The sequence below is a fragment of the Cavenderia fasciculata genome, assembly GCF_000203815.1.
Source record: "Cavenderia fasciculata unplaced genomic scaffold Scf_Dfasci-G-o-80e12.f1-5, whole genome shotgun sequence".
Classification (NCBI taxonomy): Eukaryota; Evosea; class Eumycetozoa; order Acytosteliales; family Cavenderiaceae; genus Cavenderia; species Cavenderia fasciculata.
This window is the reverse complement of record NW_004457735.1, coordinates 2,500,790-2,520,315: the sequence shown is the minus strand read 5'-3', so window position 1 is coordinate 2,520,315 and position 19,526 is coordinate 2,500,790. Positions and strand designations below refer to the sequence as shown.

General features: G+C 37.0%; 8 protein-coding genes across 8 annotated transcripts; 5 read left to right on the top strand and 3 right to left on the bottom strand.

The window, feature by feature from the left end:
• Positions 1-76: 76 nt before the first annotated feature.
• On the top strand, positions 77-2,065 carry DFA_05805 (uncharacterized protein; the record flags this gene model as incomplete). Its single annotated transcript, XM_004361465.1, has 1 exon — positions 77-2,065. One exon carries the CDS (start codon positions 77-79, stop codon positions 2,063-2,065), a length of 1,989 nt encoding a protein of 662 aa, XP_004361522.1.
• Positions 2,066-3,089: 1,024 nt separating this feature from the next.
• Positions 3,090-4,373, bottom strand: tufM (elongation factor Tu domain-containing protein; the record flags this gene model as incomplete). Its single annotated transcript, XM_004361464.1, has 1 exon — positions 3,090-4,373. One exon carries the CDS (start codon positions 4,371-4,373, stop codon positions 3,090-3,092), a length of 1,284 nt encoding a protein of 427 aa, XP_004361521.1.
• Positions 4,374-4,452: 79 nt separating this feature from the next.
• rnrA (ribonucleotide reductase large subunit) lies at positions 4,453-8,512 on the top strand (the record flags this gene model as incomplete). Its single annotated transcript, XM_004361463.1, has 5 exons — positions 4,453-4,460; positions 4,775-4,797; positions 5,153-5,305; positions 5,809-5,933; positions 5,993-8,512. 5 exons carry the CDS (start codon positions 4,453-4,455, stop codon positions 8,510-8,512), a joined length of 2,829 nt encoding a protein of 942 aa, XP_004361520.1.
• Positions 8,513-9,676: 1,164 nt separating this feature from the next.
• On the top strand, positions 9,677-12,760 carry DFA_05802 (uncharacterized protein; the record flags this gene model as incomplete). Its single annotated transcript, XM_004361462.1, has 4 exons — positions 9,677-9,724; positions 10,634-11,152; positions 11,244-11,891; positions 12,308-12,760. The coding sequence occupies 4 exons, from the start codon at positions 9,677-9,679 to the stop codon at positions 12,758-12,760; spliced, it is 1,668 nt and encodes a 555-aa protein (XP_004361519.1).
• A 275-nt stretch (positions 12,761-13,035) lies between these two features.
• On the top strand, positions 13,036-16,244 carry copG (adaptin N-terminal domain-containing protein; the record flags this gene model as incomplete). The annotated part of the gene is made up of 8 exons (XM_004361461.1): positions 13,036-13,072; positions 13,162-13,358; positions 13,425-13,586; positions 13,676-14,013; positions 14,077-14,386; positions 14,467-14,719; positions 14,801-15,041; positions 15,110-16,244. 8 exons carry the CDS (start codon positions 13,036-13,038, stop codon positions 16,242-16,244), a joined length of 2,673 nt encoding a protein of 890 aa, XP_004361518.1.
• Positions 16,245-16,629: 385 nt separating this feature from the next.
• Positions 16,630-17,352, top strand: DFA_05800 (uncharacterized protein; the record flags this gene model as incomplete). The annotated part of the gene is made up of 2 exons (XM_004361460.1): positions 16,630-17,026; positions 17,123-17,352. 2 exons carry the CDS (start codon positions 16,630-16,632, stop codon positions 17,350-17,352), a joined length of 627 nt encoding a protein of 208 aa, XP_004361517.1.
• A 144-nt stretch (positions 17,353-17,496) lies between these two features.
• On the bottom strand, positions 17,497-18,135 carry DFA_05799 (uncharacterized protein; the record flags this gene model as incomplete). The annotated part of the gene is made up of 1 exon (XM_004361459.1): positions 17,497-18,135. The coding sequence occupies one exon, from the start codon at positions 18,133-18,135 to the stop codon at positions 17,497-17,499; it is 639 nt and encodes a 212-aa protein (XP_004361516.1).
• A 674-nt stretch (positions 18,136-18,809) lies between these two features.
• On the bottom strand, positions 18,810-19,372 carry DFA_05798 (uncharacterized protein; the record flags this gene model as incomplete). Its single annotated transcript, XM_004361458.1, has 2 exons — positions 18,810-18,919; positions 19,027-19,372. The coding sequence occupies 2 exons, from the start codon at positions 19,370-19,372 to the stop codon at positions 18,810-18,812; spliced, it is 456 nt and encodes a 151-aa protein (XP_004361515.1).
• Between the last annotated feature and the right edge of the window lie 154 nt (positions 19,373-19,526).

Here is a 19,526-nt window from a genome sequence, read left to right as displayed (position 1 = left end):
ATTGATCGATCGATCAATCTCCTCCTCCTCCCCCTCTACATCAGTCATGCAAACAACAACAACAACAACAACAACAATGGATTATTTTTCTATTGATTTCAATGATATCAATTATAATACATTTTTGGACTCTCAATCAACACCAACAACAACGGCAGATGATTTCAATGATATTAATTATAATACATTTTTGGACTCTCAATCAACACCAACAACAACGGCAGATGATTTCAATATTCAAAATTTTGTTGATGATAGTATTAATGTTATTAATTCTAACAATAATGATAATAATGATAACAATGTTAATCCATTGGACTCGCAAGCCAAACCACCACCATCAACAACAACAACAACAACGACAACGACAACAACAATAGTCGAGAAGATTGGACAGCCATGTGCTACCGGACAACTAGGTGCTCACTCGGCATCGAAACCTTTAAAACATCCAAAAGCTTCCAAACATTTGAAAACTTCACAACCAAGTCAACGATGCCCTTCAACTCCAAACCAACTACTACTTGTCAACCAAATAGATAACAATGTTAATCCATTGGACTCGCATGCCAAACCACCACCAACCACAACAATAGCCAGCGAGAAGATTGGACAACCACCAGCAGGTGCTACCGGACAACTAAGTGCTCTATTTGTATGGAAAGCCTCGGGACACCCAAGAGCTTCCAAACGGTTGGAAACTTTACAACAGGTCAATCCTCCTCCACAACATGTTGTAACGAACAACAACATCTACAACACCGACGACACTCAACAAGTACCACCCCACAACGAACATGCGTTGGATCAATCATACTCTCCATCTGCAGCCTTTTTCGCGTTGAACGAACCATACTCTCCACCCCGGTCTCCAGTGTCGCCACCCTCCATCCCAACAAACTCGTCGCCTCACCATCCATCCCAACAAACTCCGGTCACCCCTCAGTTTATCAACCCATTATTGACACAATCATTATCATTTCCATATCACCCACCACCACCACCACCCTCTACCTATTTACAACAATCACCACCCTCTCAATCGTCGCCAGATGGCCAACAACAACTTCCAGGCACTCCAAGCAACCTGCTACCAACACGATCACCTCAAAGTGGAGAGAGTCAACAAAGCCAAGTAGATGCAATGGCCTTTGCTCCACCATCCCCATTCAACCATAATGTGAACACCCAACACCAGTCTGGTGGTGGTGGTGGTTGGACACTCTCTGTTGGCAAAAGAAAAAGATCATTGAATGACTTGAATAATAATAATAATAATAATAATAATAACAACAGTGGGGTCCACTTGCCGTCGTCTCCATTGACCCCTTACTCGCTTGTTCCATCCTCACCCTCTCCATCACAACAACAAAGAGGCCAAAAATCCATCGTCCCCCACCACCTCCACCAGAGTCCTACAACGCTCACACTCTCCTACAAAGTAATCAGCCACAGTAGTTACATTCAAATCAAAGTAGAGATCACCAATCGTCCAGATATCCTGGACGGACAACAGCAACTTGCCAAGCTTTCCTTGTTCATGAACGATCTGTCCGGACAACCAGTCTCTGTACAATCAAAGATTTTAAAAAAGGATTTCTCTACCTACTATTTCAAAATTGGCATACCAGAGGTGCAAGTCAAAGAATTGGGGGCACAACTATTCGTTGGCGACATGGAACTAGCAGGTGTATGCAAGCAAGTCAATGAGAGAATGGTACCTAGCCCCAACGTTTCTATTCCTCGGCTATACATTGATGGCTACGACTTCAAAGACGATAAGGGACGCACAAACAAATACGTGTTGGTGCTTGACCCTCCAGCCCATGTCAGCTCTATCATGGCCTTTGATAAGGACGAAGTTGTTGTTGTTTCGATTGAATACCCGCGACCACCGGGTCTAGTGCCAGAGGACGACAATGTCACTCGCAAACACATTGGCATTGATCGCGACGGTACCCTAATCTCAAGAGTAGACTTTTGTGCAAAGCCCAGAGGACTCCGCTTTGAGGTGACCACCACTGACAAACAAGTATTCCACGTACCCTCGGCTTCCAGAATATAATATCAAATAATAGATAAATCATCCTCTCCCGCTACTATAGTAGGAGAGGAGCAACAGTGCATATATATATAAAAAAAATAACATTTAACATTTTAATCTTCCAAACAAAAACAAAATAAATACAAGTACAAATCGAGTACCTTTTTTTTTTTCTTTTTAAAAATAATTTCTTCATCAAACATTGTACATACACCAACCAGACCCGTCAACTTTCTATACGATTATCAGGTTTTCTCCGAATCCAAACCAAACTAAAGAACTGTTGGTGCTGGAATCATTCACAAAGTACTATCCGCTTAAAGACAGCAATGCAATAAATAATTAAATAGAATTAGGAAATATAAATATATATATATATATATAAAGCTTTATTAATATCTATCCAGACTTGTTGGACAAACTCAAGTTTTAAAAAGAAAATAATTTAATTAATGCAAGAAATGGTTAAATTTTACAAATATATTGGCTTCACTCGACTTGAAATTGCTCAACCAAAAGCTGGCTTGGCTGACAATCTATTTATTGTAAATAGAAACTATCATCATCATGTGAAGAATACATGGGAGTGTGTCTTTCACCATCATCACTCTGTCTATTGTGTCGTTACAGACATGATGAATAAAGAGATGGGCGGCAATACACACTCCAATGTATCCTTCACACTTGGAGACCTTTTGTAATGACAAAAGAAATAAAGGTGAACCCAATTGTTACAAGAACTATACTCATTCTTTGGATGGAATTAATTATTTAAATAAATTATCTCTTTTTTTTACTTTACAAGATATTTATTTTTTTCTATCCTTTTATGTATTGTATATATGAAGGAGTACATTCATATCCATACCTACCTCCCTACTTGTTTGTTTGAACTCACCTCTCACTATTCAATTTGAATTGTGTGGTTAAAAAAAAAAAAAAAAAAAAGTGGATAGAGATAAATAATTATAAAGCTTTATATGTATCAACTATATATATATATATATTTCCTAATTCTATTTAATTATTTATTGCATTGCTGTCTTTAAGCGGATAGTACTTTGTGAATGATTCCAGCACCAACTGTAAGCTGGCCTTCTCTGATCGCGAATCTCAAGCCCTCATTAAGTGGAGTTGGTGAAATTAGCTCTACATTGATCTCTAAATTGTCACCTGGCATTGCCATTGGTGTAGTTGGTGGCAATTCGATACGACCAGTGACGTTGGAGGTACGGATGAAAAATTGTGGCTTATAGTTGGTGGCGAAACCCTTCTTACGGCCTCCTTCACCATCGGTGAGGATATATGTCTTGGCAACAAACTTGGTATGAGATTTGATGGTACCTGGCTTGGCAATAACTTCACCACGGACGACATCTTCACGCTTCAAACCACGCAAGAGGACACCGACGTTTTCACCAGCTTGGGCAAAATCGAGGATCTTGCCAAACATTTCGAGACCGGTAACAGAAACCTTTGGAATTGGCTTGATACCAATGATGCTGACTTCATCACCAACCTTGACGACACCTTGTTCGATACGTCCGGTAGCGACGGTACCACGACCAGAGATGGAGAAGACTTCTTCGACTGGCATGAGGAATGGCTTGTCGATGGCACGGTTTGGAAGTGGGATCTTGGTGTCGAGGATTTCGACCAACTTGTCGATAGCATGACGACCGTATTCAGTGGCAGATGCATCGTCTTCAGCGAGGGCGACGGCGGCGGCACCCTTGACAAAAGAGGTTCCTTCACCATCGAAACCATACTTGGACAAGAGTTCACGAACTTCCATCTCGACAATTTCGACGAGATCTGGGTCGGCATTGTCCATCTTGTTGAGGAAGACAACGATGGCTGGGATACCGACTTCACGTGACAAAATGACGTGTTCACGGGTTTGTTCTTGTGGTCCGTCTGGAGCAGAGACGACGAGGATAGCACCGTCCATTTGAGCGGCACCAGTAATCATATTCTTGATGTAATGTTGATGGCCTGGGCAATCAATGTGGGCATAATGACGGTTGGTCGATTCGTATTCAATGTGTGAGGCAGTAATGGTGATACCACGTGAACGTTCCTCTGGTGACTTGTCGATTTGTGCGTACGACTTGAAGTTGGCCAAACCTCTGTCGGACAAGGTCTTGGTGATGGCGGCAGTAAGAGTGGTCTTGCCGTGATCAACGTGACCAATGGTACCAACGTTGACATGTGGCTTGGTACGCTCAAACTTCTTCTTGGATGATGGTTCAGCCATCAATACAGATGAAGTACGGAAATAACGAGCTCCATTTGATACAAAGTTTTGTACAAGATTCTTTGATAACATTCTGTATATAGAAAATATTATATTATATTATAATATTTCCAATTCCAAAAAAGAAATATATTCGAGATATATATACATAATGATAATGTAATTGTATTTGTATATGAATATGATCATTAATCATTCATAATGATTGTTGTTTTTGTTGTTGTTGTTGTTGTTGATAATTATTGATTATTGTTGTTGTTTGTTTATATCCACATATTTGTATTTATATTGTTTAAAGATATAAGATATATGCAGTAGAGAGGAGTAAGGAAGGAAGGAAGTTTTGGTAATTAGTAATCATTTCGTTTGTTTATTAACACTTTCTAATCTTTTCCTCTTCCTTTTTTTATCATCTCTCTCTCTCTGTCTCTTCTTCTCTCTCTTTACATACCTGCTGATTATAATATAAAAAGTAATATATCAACCTCCAAGAAGAGTAATAAGTATGTGTGTGCTTTGAAACGAATGATCAACAGGCTCCAGCAACTCTCTCGTTTTTTTTTTACACTTTTTTTTTTTTTATTTTTTTTTCGCTTCATTGCAGTGCCTCAATGTTATCAGTTGGTCATCATCATAGTCATTAACATAGAAGATATGTCACTATCAAATAATATAAAGAATAACAACTAATAATATTTTGTGATAATGATTATATATATATATATATATCTGATGACGATATCGTTCAACATAATCATGATTTATTATTTTGTATACTTGTGATGTCGCACATCGCATCGTTCTCGAATAAGAATATTTATTTATTTATTGATGTATTTATAAATATATAGGGGATGATCCACGGTGGATGGATGGGAAAATGTTATCGTTACAAATAAGAACGTCGCCGGGTTGTACTTTATACGATCTTCTGATCGGCCAAAAGGTGGAAATGGCTCAACATACATCCAACGATGAACAAAAATCACAAAAGAATGTGGTGGGTTGGTTGAAAGAAGAAGAGAAATTTTTGAATTTGGCGCCAATTTTGATAATCAGTTTGAGGAGTTGGGAGGATGACCTTTTGCTTGTTTTGTTCTTCTCTCAGACTTTATTTCAAGTTTTTTTTAACAACTTACCTACTTCTTTATAAATCACCAACAAACAACGCACAAGTAAAGAATTACTACTTGTTCTTTATTCTTCTTTTCATTCTTTTACCCGACCCGACAGAAGGAAATCAAATTAATTAATTCGTTTTTCTAGTAAATTTTATACTCTCTCTCATACTCACACCCCAACCACATAACATATGAAAGAATAATAATAACTAACATTAAATATTATATATCTATTCATTATCATCATCATCATCATTACATAATTGTAAAAATACAGAATTAAGAAGAAAAGAAATCATTTTTTAGATATCATAATAATAACAAACAACACTGATATTGGAGAAAAAGAGATTAGAGTTAGATGAACCCATTATCTCCTATTAAAGATAGTAAATCTGAAATTACTAATACACCAGGTAAAATGTTTGTCGTCAAACGTGATGGTACTCGTGTAGCAGTATGTAATAGACCAACCTCAACTCAACTATACTTTTATAAAAAAGAGATAGATGTTAATATATTATATATCTTTTCTTTTCATTTCTATTCTTATTTTTTTTTTTTTTTTAGGTAAAATATGATAAGATTACAACAAGATTACAATATTTATGTGATTTGGAACCAAAATTGGATACCAATATAATTGATCCATCCGAGATTACACAAAAGGTGGCCAGTGGAGTATTCCCAGGTGTAAAGACCACTGAATTGGACAATTTGGCTGCAGAGACTGCTGCCTACATGTCGACCAAGCACCCAGACTATGCCGTCTTGGCTGCACGTATTGCAGTGTCCAACTTGCACAAACAGACACACGAATCCTTTTTAGAGACCGTCAAGCTCCAACACGGATACGTGTCACCCAAGACTGGCGCACCAGCCCCACTAGTATCCGACGAGATTTTGGCACTGGCCAACAAACACGTCGATCGTATCGAGGCTGCCATAAAGTATACTCGTGACTTTGAGTATGACTTTTTCGGTTTCAAGACACTCGAACGTTCCTATTTGCACCGTGTCAATGATATGATCATCGAACGTCCCCAACACTTGTTGATGCGTGTCTCACTTGGTATCCACGGTGACGACATTGACGCTGCCATTGACACGTACGACCAATTGTCAAACCGTTACTTTACGCATGCCACCCCAACCCTCTTTAACGCTGGCACCAACTCGCCTCAAATGTCGAGTTGTTTCCTCGTGCAGATGAAGGACGACTCGATCGAAGGTATTTATGACACGCTCAAGCAATGTGCCCTCATTTCCAAGAGTGCCGGTGGTATTGGTATCGCCGTGCACAAGATCCGTGCCGCACGATCCTATATCCGTGGAACCAACGGTACTAGCAACGGTTTGGTGCCAATGCTACGTGTGTTTAACGATACTGCCCGTTATGTCGACCAAGGTGGAGGCAAGAGAAAGGGTGCGTTTGCTGTCTACCTCGAACCATGGCACTCGGACATTTTCGAGTTTCTCGACCTTAAAAAGAACCACGGTAAAGAAGAGATGCGTGCCCGTGACCTCTTTTACGCACTCTGGGTATCCGATCTCTTTATGGAACGTGTCGAACAGAATGCCGAGTGGTCGTTGTTTTGTCCAAACGAAGCTCCTGGATTGGCCGATTGCTACGGCGACAAGTTCCGCGATCTCTACCTTTCCTACGAGCAGACTCCTGGATTAGCCCGTAAGGTGGTCAAGGCACAAGACCTCTGGTTTGCCATCATCGACTCGCAAATCGAGACTGGTACCCCATACATCCTCTACAAGGACGCTTGCAATGAAAAGTCCAACCAAAAGAACCTTGGCACTATTCAATGCTCCAATCTCTGTACCGAGATTATCCAGTACACTTCAGCCGACGAAGTAGCCGTTTGCAACCTTGCATCGATTGCTCTACCAAAGTTTGTCAAGCGTAGTTCGCCATCGGCCGTCGCTTCATTTGACCATAACCATCTCGCCGAAATCACCCGTATCATTACACGTAACCTCAACAAGATCATTGACCGTAATTTCTACCCAGTCGAAGAAGCTCGTCGTTCCAACATGCGTCATCGTCCAACCGGCATTGGAATTCAAGGTTTGGCCGACGTCTTTATCGCTCTCCGTATGCCATTTGACTCACCAGCTGCCGCCGTCCTCAACAAGGAGATTGCCGAAACCATCTACTATGCTTCCCTTGACGCATCGTGTCAATTGGCCGAGCGCGACGGTCCATACGAGACCTTTGCAGGTTCGCCCGCTTCCCAAGGTATCCTACAATTTGACATGTGGGATGTCCAACCATCTGCCCGTTGGGACTGGGCCGCTCTCAAACAACGTATCGTCAAACACGGTCTACGTAACTCGTTGCTCGTCGCACCCATGCCAACAGCATCCACCTCACAGATTCTCGGCAACAATGAGTGTTTTGAACCATACACTAGCAACATTTACTCGCGCAAGGTCTTGGCCGGCGAGTTTACCGTCGTCAACAAGCAATTGCTCCAGGATCTCATGGCACTTGGTTTGTGGACTCCCGAAATGAAGAACCAAATCATTGCTAACCGTGGGTCGGTACAAAACGTCCAAGGTATCCCCGACGACCTCAAAGAGCTGTACAAGTCGGCTTGGGAGATTCGTCAACGTACACTCATTGATATGGCTGCCGACAGAGGTGCCTTTATCGACCAAAGTCAGTCGTTCAACGTGTTTATTGCCGAACCAAACTTTGCCAAACTCACCTCTATGCATTTCTACGCCTGGAAGAAGGGTCTCAAGACTGGTATGTACTACCTCCGTACTCGTGCCGCTGCCGACGCCATCCAATTCACCGTCGATCAACAAATGCTCACTCAAACCAAAGCCAACGCCGCCGCTGCCGCCGAACAACAACTCTTGGCTGATGGCACTGTTGTCCCTGTCACTGTCAATGCCGATGGATCCATCAAGACACCAACAAAGACACCAACCAGAATCAATCCAACTTCTCCCAACACTCAAGTTGTCAGTCCACTAAGATTCAACCCTAATCAACCAACCTCAACTGAAGATTATGGTGATGGTGCTGTTTGTCGTCGTGAACAAGGTTGTATTAGTTGTGGTTCCTAAGAAATTTTAAACCAAAAATAATCAAATCCAATCAAATCACAATCATCATCATCATTTTTGTATACATCTAAACATCCAACAATCAATTTCCATCATCTATCCGTAAAACCAGAATACTTAACTCTTCAAACCTAAAAATATCCAGATCTCAATTCATTTTTCTGAGCCCATTGTTGCAATTGCACAAAAAATAATAAAAAAAAAAAATTAAAAATATTTAAAAAAAAAAAAAAAAAAAAAAAACGAAATCGCTTCTCGCTGTTTTCTCGTTTTATTTTATTTTATTTGTTTTCCACCATCCATCAATTCGAAATAATTATTATTTATTTTGTTCAACAACACCTTTGTCTTCAACTTTCATTATCACTAGTGAATTTCAAAAAATATCAAATACATTTTATTTAAAAATAAAAAGCAACAACAAGAGATAATAATAGAAACCAAATTGTTTTGTATTGCATTACATCACTTTTTTTAAAAACTACTTAGTATTTCAACATAAACAACAAACAACAGCACAGTAAACTTCGAGAATTAATATCATATTTCATTATATCATAATAAGACTCATCTTCAACAACATTCTTTAATAGATAACAAACAAACAGATTTTCGATTTTATTAGAATTTCAAAGTTTTTTTTTTTTTTAATATTTACTACTAGTACTTTCAACCTTTCTCATTCATTAATCAATTCAACTATTAAGAATCAATAATAATCCTTCTATATCTCTATCTCTATTTTTTAAAAAGGTAAGCTTTTTTTCTTCTTTATTTTCCGTTAATCCAACATTGCCATTTACTATGATGAAGATGAAATCCAAGCACTTTGAAAATGATCATTCGTGTGTGTAGAGGAGGTTCGAAACTAATTATTGGTTTGGCGGGTAAAAAATGAACAATTGAATTGGGACGGGTCAAACAAAATGGATAATGTGTTTTAAAGTGTACATATACTCTAGAGTACCACCATTATCACGAGACCCTTTACACAAACCCCCCAATTCTTTCTTTTTTTTTTTGGTCCTGTCATACAAATATGCCATTGACCATGTCACGTGAACCGTTATCACTCTCTATCGCATTATCACTTTTTTTGGATTTTTGATTCATTTCATTTGTAAAGAGTATTGTTTTTGCCAAGAGGGTCAGAGTCATTATGTTATGTCAGACACTGGATCTAGCATACTTTTATTTATTCTCTTCAAACATGTATTTTGAAGTTATGGAATCAACAAGAAAATCTAGATCCAGACCTCCCAATGACAATGACAATGACAATGACGATGATGACTGGCGGCATATTGCTCCGTTCTCAGAGGATCTGTGTGTGTGAATGTTGTAAAAAAAACAAATCAAACAAATCAAAGCACACAACTAGAGAAACCAGAGGAGGTTGGTGATGTGTTTCCACTACCCCTTTTAATCTCTTATTGAATATCAAATGTTGTGAACGCTTTATAATTTGTATAATATTATACACATTCAATCACACAATCCAATGTTGTTTCGGTAGTATATATATTACCGACCAAGAAAGAAAAAGGAAAAAAGCTTAATCTTTAGACATGGATGTGGTTGGGTTGGATTCCCCTCCATTGTTTACGTACTGACATTGCCATATTCAACTACTACTCGGACCCGTCCCATCCAGTTAGTAAGTTTTCTTCATAACAAATAGGTTTAAAAAACAAAACAAACAAAAAAAAAAACAAAAATTAAATATGTAAATGCATGCATGCGCGTTCTTTATTATTTTGTATGGTGTAATTGTCAATTGATTTGAATTATATAGTAGAGTAAAACTATACCACTATATATTGCCCTCCCAATGATTTGGAATTGTTGATTATTAAACACAAAAAGTGTGCGATCAAAAAAACCTAAACTAAACTTCTTAAAACCATTTTAATCTTTTGATAATAATGGAATTTTGTTTGTTTTTTTGGTTGATGACCACATCTATTTGTTGTTTTTATATATCTTCAATATATATTGCTCCTTTTTCTTTCTTTCTTTTAGAGAAAACAGTAAAACAATATTCTAGATTTGGCAAAAAAAAAAAAACATTAATATTATTAAAATAATGATTACTTATATATTTTCTATTTAATTTTCTAGATGCCAATGGAAGTAAAAACACAAACAACACCAACAGTAGTAGCTGGTGATTATCATGCACTTTGGAAAAGAGCAACACAAGATAAAAACAAACCATCATTGTCTGAATTGATCAATTTCGATTGGACCAAGGATGAACTTTCAGTCAATAGATTTATAGATTTTATCATCAATTTGGTTACATACAACTCTGCCTATGCAGATGAATGTTTTAAAATGTTGGTTGGAGCATTTGAACCATACAAACAAGCCATTGCCAACGGTATCAATGTCGTCGACTATAAGAAATGGGAAATGATTGCCATGAAGGTTCATTTCCTTTTCAACAAGATTATTTCCACCTTTCCTCTAACCACTCCATTATTGGCATCCACTCTTGCCCATCGTTTCCCACATCGTGTTCATTCAGTTGAAATTCATCATTTTTATTTTAAAAATGCTCTCTTTGTCACCAGATATTGTCCAACTATTGCCCTAAGTATTTTAACTTCTTCAATTGATACCCTTGTAAATATAGATGTAAGTCAAAAAATCAAAAAATATTAAATCAAAAATAATAATTATTTCCAAATTCTAATTCTTATTTCCTCTTTTAATTTTACTATTTTAGTCATCAATATCATTAGATGAAATACCAGATGATGAAGATTTACAATTCAATATTGAGGAAAATAAATCAGAGGGAGCACAGATGGCACACAAATTGGATATTCTCATGGCATTGATGTTTGAGTATTTGAATGCATGTTTTGGCGTAAAGACAGCCAAAGAGAATATGTTTGCCATTGAACTGAACCAAAAGGAGGGTGACATCAAGAATTTGCAAGATGAAATGTTCCACAATCTCATCAAGGCATTTGACAATAGTGTCCTTCCCACTTACAAGTCCAAATATGTCCAATACCTCATCTTTTACACTTGTAAACTTTACCAACAAAAGAATATATTCCCAGCCTTTAATTATAATACTCCACTTTTAAATCAAACTCAAAATAATATCAATATTGTCATGCAATATTCTCAACAACAGCAGCAACAACAACAGACACCAACATCACCACAATATTTATCACCATTTAAACAACCAACATCACCAAAAGCAGTTGGTGCCAATCCATTCTCAACATCACCCAAACTACGTTTTTCGTCGTCTCCAAAGAGCAAGTCACGTTTTTGCATATTGATCCATTGCCTCTTGGCGTCAATCCAAGAGTACAATATGGAGAGTCATTCCTCAGATACCTCTTTGGCAAGCTCAGTAATGAACGGACCCCCTCTATTCATCGCCAAGCCAGTGCTGCTTATATCGGTAGTTTTGTTTCACGTGCTTCCTATCTCCCATCGCATGTCATTCGATTGGCGTTTAGAGAATTGTTGTCGTTTGCCATCCAATACATTGACCGTCATGAAACCAAAGACTCTACACCCAATCCACTACTCCACTCAATCTTTTATTCAGTCGCTCAATCCGTCTACTACATCTTTTGTTTCCGCAACCAGTTGATACTCGACATGCGCGGGTTCACCGACGACAAGCAAAGAGAGTACTGGCAGGATCTACACGACGCGTTCCGTAAGATCAGCATGTCCAAACTCAACCCATTCAAGGTGTGTCTTAAGACAGTTGTCAAGCAATTCTGCTCGGTCTGTCTTCGTGTCAACATCTTTACAAAGTGCACCAACATTCTTCGTTCCAACTCCAAGATTGTCCTTCCCAAGAGTATCGTCGACAGCAACTCCAACACCATCTCCAACACCTTTGATTCGTTCTTCCCATTCGATCCCTATCTCCTTCGCAACTCTTGTTCCAACATTGACGACCTCTACGTCCAGTGGAGCGATGTCACCAAAGAGGACGACGACAATGACTTGGATGACATGGAGTCTGACCAAGATGAATCCGAAGAGGAATCAGACCAAGACGACGGTAGAAAGAAGAGTTCCTCTGAATCTGAATCAGACTATTCCGATTTCGACAAGGATGACTCTGACAGCGACGATAGTGACGATGACTTTGACGACAGTGAAAGTATCGATCAACTAACTGAAGATATGATGTCATTCACCCCAACTGGTCTATCTGATCATGCCAAAGAACATTTTAGAAAACGTGGATTATTAAAATAAATATTAGAAACAAACTTATTATAATTAATTAAAAACATACTATTAATATATAGTACTCAATCTTGTTTTTGGACAAGGAAAAAAAAAAATTAAAAAAAAAAAAAAAAAGAAAAGTTCAAAATTGACCTTTCACCCACTCCCATTATGAATCATCAAGCAACTTAGGCATTTGCAAAGAGAGTCACTCTATAATTATTTATTATATATACCTATTTATCAGTAATATAAAGTAGTATTAGTAGTAGTAGATAGTGTAGTAGTGATAGAAAGAAAGAATGAATAGATTTGAAAAGAAGGATGATGATGAGAATGGTAAGTAAAGAGAGCAAGACGATGATGATCAAATGATGATTGGTGAAAAGTATCCTAATACATATATATGTATTATTGTTATATTATAGAATTCCCATTCGAATCATTAGACAAGGGACAAGTAATTCAAGAGAAGCGTGTATTCAATGAGAATCAAATCAATGCTAGAAAGTGTTCATTTGTAATCTCTGAATTCCTTTATTTGTTGTCTCGTGGTGATACCTTTACCAATACAGAAGCTACAGATGTTTACTTTGCTGCTACAAAGTTATTCCAATCAAAGGATGTAAGTAGTATTGAAAGTTTGGTTTAGAGTACTCTAAATATCTAACAATCTCTTCTATCTATCTAGATTCCATTAAGAAGATTGACATATCTTTTGTTGAAAGAGTTTAGTACTATCATGTCACAAGAGATGAGTCTTATTGCTACAAGTTCACTTGTCAAGGATATGTCTCACAAGATTGAATTATATAGAGCCAATTCTATTAGAGTATTATGTAAAATTATTGATGTATGTTACAAAGAAGAAATAACTTATCATCATATGATGTTTACACATAACTTAACAATTACTAAATTTATTATTATTATTTTTTATAGAATCAATTATTATCACAAGTTGAGCGTCATATTAAACAATGTATTGTTGATAAGGATCCACATGTTTCATCTGCAGCTTTGGTATCGAGTATTCATTTATTAAAGGTGTCACCAGACACTGTTAAACGTTGGGCCAATGAAGTACAAGAATCCATCTCCAACAAATCAAACATGGTTCAATACCATGCATTGGCACTCCTCCATCGTATCAAGCAACACGATCGTTTGGCTGTCACCAAACTCGTTAGTGCTATGATTCGTAGTTCTCTTCGTTCACCATATGCTCAATGTTATCTCATTAAATGTGCTGTTGAAGTTATCGAAGAAACTGGTACTCAGTATGTTAAATAACATAAAAAACACCCATCAATAGTTTTATATTAATATTTTATTTTTTATAGAGATAGAGCATTCTATGATTATATTGAATCATGTTTAAGAAATAGAAATGAAATGGTATCTTATGAAGCAGCAAGAGCTATTTGTTCACTCAAGAATAGTTCATTAAAGGAATTGACATCTGCAGTTGGTACTCTTCAACTGTTCCTCTCTTCCTCCAAACCAACTCTTCGTTTTGCTGCCGTTCGTACACTTAATAAATTGGCTCAAGTCAATCCAATTGCTGTTGTACCATGTAACCTTGATATGGAAAATCTTATCACTGACAATAATAGAAGTATTGCTACTTTGGCTATTACTACTTTATTAAAGGTAAAAAAATAGAAATTTAATACAACAACAATCATAATAATAATCGTATTAATATATATTTATTTATTATTCTACTCTAGATTGGTAATGAATCAAATGTTGAAAGATTAATTAAACAAATTTCAAACTTTTTGGATGATATTAATGATGAATTCAAGATTGTTGTAGTAGAATCAATTACAGCTCTTAGCATTAAATTCCCCAAAAAGTATAAACAATTGATTATCTTTTTGAACAAGATCCTTCGTGATGAAGGTTCACTTCAACTTAAACAATCAACTTTGGATGCAATCCTTAGTGTTGTCAATCATATCCCAGAATCAAAAGAAATTGGTAATTATAATAGATATAATAATATATATCCAATCAATCAATTCTATAGATTTTAATTTCTTTATTTTTTAATTTTTTTAGCATTAAATGAATTATGTGATTTCATTGAAGATTGTGAATATTCTGAACTTTCAGTTCAAATTCTTCATTTACTTGGACAAGAAGGACCACATACTCCATCACCATCAAAATATATTAGATACATTTACAATAGAATTTCACTCGACAGTGGAACCATCAGAGCTGCTGCCGTCACTTCAATGGCCAAATTTGGTTTATTAAATGAACAAATGAAACATAAAGTTGAATTATTAATTCAAAGGTAAAAGAAAATATTATATATTATAATATATACATTTATCTAACATTTTTTTTATTTCTACCTTTTAGATGTTTATTTGATGAAGATGATGAAGTTAGAGATAGAGCAACATTATATCTTAGATTATTTAAAGAGAATAATGAAAAGTTATTATCACAATTATTGTTGGAAGATTTACCAGCACCAGCCATTAATATTCAACGTAGTTTGGAGCAATATTTGGAGAGTGGTAGAGCAGCCACCGAGGCATTCAACATTGACAATGTAAGCACAGTTGTTGAAACATCACCCATTCTCAGCTCTGGAAAGGCATCGGCCACCTCTACTCCAAAGGCTGGTGCTATTTCCTTGGCCTCTTCATCCTCTGCTGCCGGCGACTCTACACCAAAGGGCAAGGAAGCAGGCGAGACTTATGCTATCAAGCTCTCCAACATTCCACAGTTTGCTGCCTATGGCAAGTTGCTCAAGAGCAGCGAAATCATTGAATTGACTGAAACCGAGACTGAATATGTCGTGTCTTGTGTCAAACACATGTTTGCCGGATACATTGTCTTTCAATTCACCGTCAAAAACACTCTTGAAGATCAATTACTCGAGAATGTGTTTGTAAAGATGGAACCAAATGTTCGTATCAAGTTTGAGACCTATCTCCCTATCGACAAGTTGGCTTTCAACGACCCAGCCGACTGTTATGTTGCCTTGCGTATCCAAGACTCTACCCCTCTCATCAATTTCAATAATATCCTTCGTTTCCGTGTCCGTGAAATCGATCCATCGACGGGCGAGGCAGACAGCAGCAGCTACGACGAACAATACAACATTGAAGAGATTGCTCTTGTTCCACGCGACTACATTATCCGTGGCCAACCAGCCCCCAAATTCTTGGAGGAATGGAAAGAGTTGCCAGAGGATATTCAATCAATTCAAAGATTCTCACTCAATATCAAGAGCATCGACGAAGCTGTCAAGGAGATCGTTCGTACACTCGGTATGGCTCCTTGCGAGAAATCAGAGGTCGTCCCTCCAAAGGCCAACAAACATATTCTATACATGTCTGGTAGATCAGTTGCCAACAACAACATGTTGGTTCTCGCTCGTGCTCGTATGATGATTGATCAATCTGGTCAAAATATAGATGTCGAATTTGCTGTTAAATCTGAAGATGAAGATTTTAATGCTTTCGTTGCTACTGAATCTTTTTAAATCAAAACAAACAAAAACATTACAAAACTAATAATAATAATGGAAATTGAAATTGTCACAAATAAATAAATAAAAAGAAATATTAAATAATATATCTACAAGTACTTGTAGTATCTCTATTTGAAATTATTTATTAATTTTTTTGTGACTTTTACAACAAGTCAATGGTGATTTAAAAACGCAATGGTGTTTGAATATTACCACACGAACGCGACATACAGGTGTTTTTTGTATCATTTATTTTGTTATTTTTCAATATGGAAACTTACACATTTATCAAGTTTATAAATCTCGATTGTTTGGATTGTAGAATCTCGAAATTTAATCATTTGTTCATTGTTCAACTAACCAATAATAATACAACACTTTCCTTTTCTCTTGGAAAATGAAATTTCACTTTTCTATTATACTTTTAATTGTAATAATAATCATTGCCGTCAGTTCTGGTGTGATGGGATATGATCCAACAGCCAAACCATACGAACCACCAAAATACATATTTTCACCTCACATGACTAGAGAAGAGGCCGCAGCAATGAGTGAACTCGCAAGAAATACTGGATGGTCCCAGGTGTATATGCCATATCGTGGAAGCTATGCTCCAACTAATCAACCACATCCTCCAACCCCCACTCCAACCCAATTCTTTCCTCAACCATTTCCAATCAATTTCCATGATTTTGTACAAACAAACTATGTAAACAACAAGAGAGAGGCGGCAAACAGAAGTCATTTGCAGCGAAATGTTTGTTTGCTTCGTATGGCCAAGGCACATCTTGCAGGTATGAAGAGCCGAGAATTGTCCAAGAGAGGACGACATGGAGAATCACTCGTAAAACTGGCAACTTATTATCAACTCCAGAATGTCACCATTGTAGACATGAACATTTTCATTGGTCCATTGGTCTACAATGATGCCCAAGTCATGTACAAGTATCTAGACGATCCAAGTGCAGTGGAACTCATGTTGTCTGAGAAATTCAAAAGTGTTGGGTTTGCTGCCAAATACGATACCACATCTGGCAACTACATGTGGGTTCAAATTTATACAGATGGTACTTGTGATTTAGATCCTGAAGGTTCAGACTATGATCCAATCTATTCCTAAAAGAAAAAGAAAAAGAGGAAAATAAATAAATTAAACAAATAATTTTACAACAATATATAAAACATACTTTTCCTTGGATCCAATTTTACAATTATTATTTATTATTTATTACTATTTATATTCTTTTTTTTCTTTTTTTTCTCTCTAGATTAAAGATTTGTAAAGAGTACTAAAACATAAATCATCGATTAAAGGTGAATCGGTATGTTTTTCGTGAAGGAATGGGATTAATTCACCTGATGGAGTATAGTTCATCGAGTAGTACCAATTTAACAACTCTTGACGTACCGAGAGAACGTGAAGGACACCTCTGGTGCACTTCCAATGCTCCAAGGCAAATGATTCGGCAATCTTGAAAAGAATCTGACCAATGCCATTTGATTGAAGTGATGGGTCAACACTGAACATTCCAATGAGTACATCCGTCGATGTAGCAGATTCTCTATCAATCTTGATAGAGCCTACAATAGTACGTTCTTCTTTTGTTGTCTCTTCTTGAGCTCCATCCTCTACTTGTACGACAGGCTTGATCAATTCCACTAGGATCACTCTTGCGGTCTCTGGATCTCTCTTTAGCTCTTGCAAGAGACCAGCTTCATCGATACGTTTACCAGCAACCAATCCCTTTTCAGTTGTCCATGGGTCTGGAGTGCCTTCCTTTCCTCTGTATGCCCAATTAATGACAGTGTCCAATGTAGCACAATCCTTTTCCTCTGCTACTCTAACATATAGTTTGAGTCCCTTTTTAGTTGTTACATAACTATTTAATGACATTGATGACATCTCTTAATATATTACACAAATATAAAAGTATATATATACAAACTAAATGAATGAATGAATGAATGAAACAATCTATCTATGTCTGTCTTTTTTGGTTGATGGGCAAAGATAGTTTTGTTTGATTAAAATCACAAACTCTTTTTATAAAAAATATCAACCGAAGAGTAAAACGAAAACTGAAAGAACGGAATACAATGGAACAGAACCTCGTCAGAACACCAGACCTTTGGTTCCGACCAAACATGATGTCAATAAATGAATAAATATCAAATCGCAAAAAGACGAGTGATGAGACAATGAAACAAATAAAAATAAATTAAATTAAATCACACATTCTTTCTTGAATTTTGATTGACCTTCCCATTCCTATCCGTAAATATATAGATATTAGGTATATGTATAGTACAATAAACTATGTGAATATATGCATTCAATTAAAGTTTATACAAGTTTTGTTGTTTGTTTTGATTGATAATAATAATAACAAACTATTATTAATTATGATGGTTATTATTATTCATCGAGACGACGACGGGGGGAGGGAAGGGGGCCAACAAAAAGAATAGAAGCAATCTTGAGAGAGTAGTGGTTGTTTAGGTTCGGGGGTTTAAATATTAGTTGGTTTTATATATTACTATTATTGGTCTTTGTATATATTATGTAGAGTGAAAGGTTTAGTAAAACTTGTCACCATTTCCACCCTTCTTGCAGTCCAAGAAAGAGTCATAGACCCATTGGCAAGAGGCCAAGTCATTTTGGTTCTTTTCCAAACATGTCATGAATGCTAAAATCATCAAGTATCAAAAAGTTAAGTTAGTATTCTAGATCGTCGTGATTGTTACAATATGATATCATTCATATCTTTCGTTGTCCCTGTGTAGAGATACGTACACTTGTAGATTGGAGTGCAAGTATTTTCATCGACAGCGTTGGTGGTTTGTGGAATTTGTGGAGCAGCTTCTTGATTGCTACCTCCCATCATGGAAGAGACACCACCGACGAGGGCGTGACCAATAACATTACCAGCGACGGCACCAGCCATTGAAGAAGCCATGGTGGAGAGGAGACCTGGTCCTTGCATGACAACTTGTGGAGCTTGTGATTGTTGGTTGCTGGTGGTGGTTGGTGTAGAGGATTTAGAGGTGGTAGCTGGTGCCTTGCTTGGGGCTGGCTTTGATGCAGTAGTTGGTTTGCTTGGTGCAGATACACGTGATGATGATGCTCCTCTTCTTGCCATTTTTAATATGTAATGTTATAAATAAGTATAAATATAAAAGATATCTCTAATTTGAACTTGTTGTTATTGAATGATTTTTTGAAATTCTCAGAGTGAGAGAGTTGATGGAGTTCCTGCAGCTACAAAACGTTGCTTGCACAAATAAAAGAAAAAA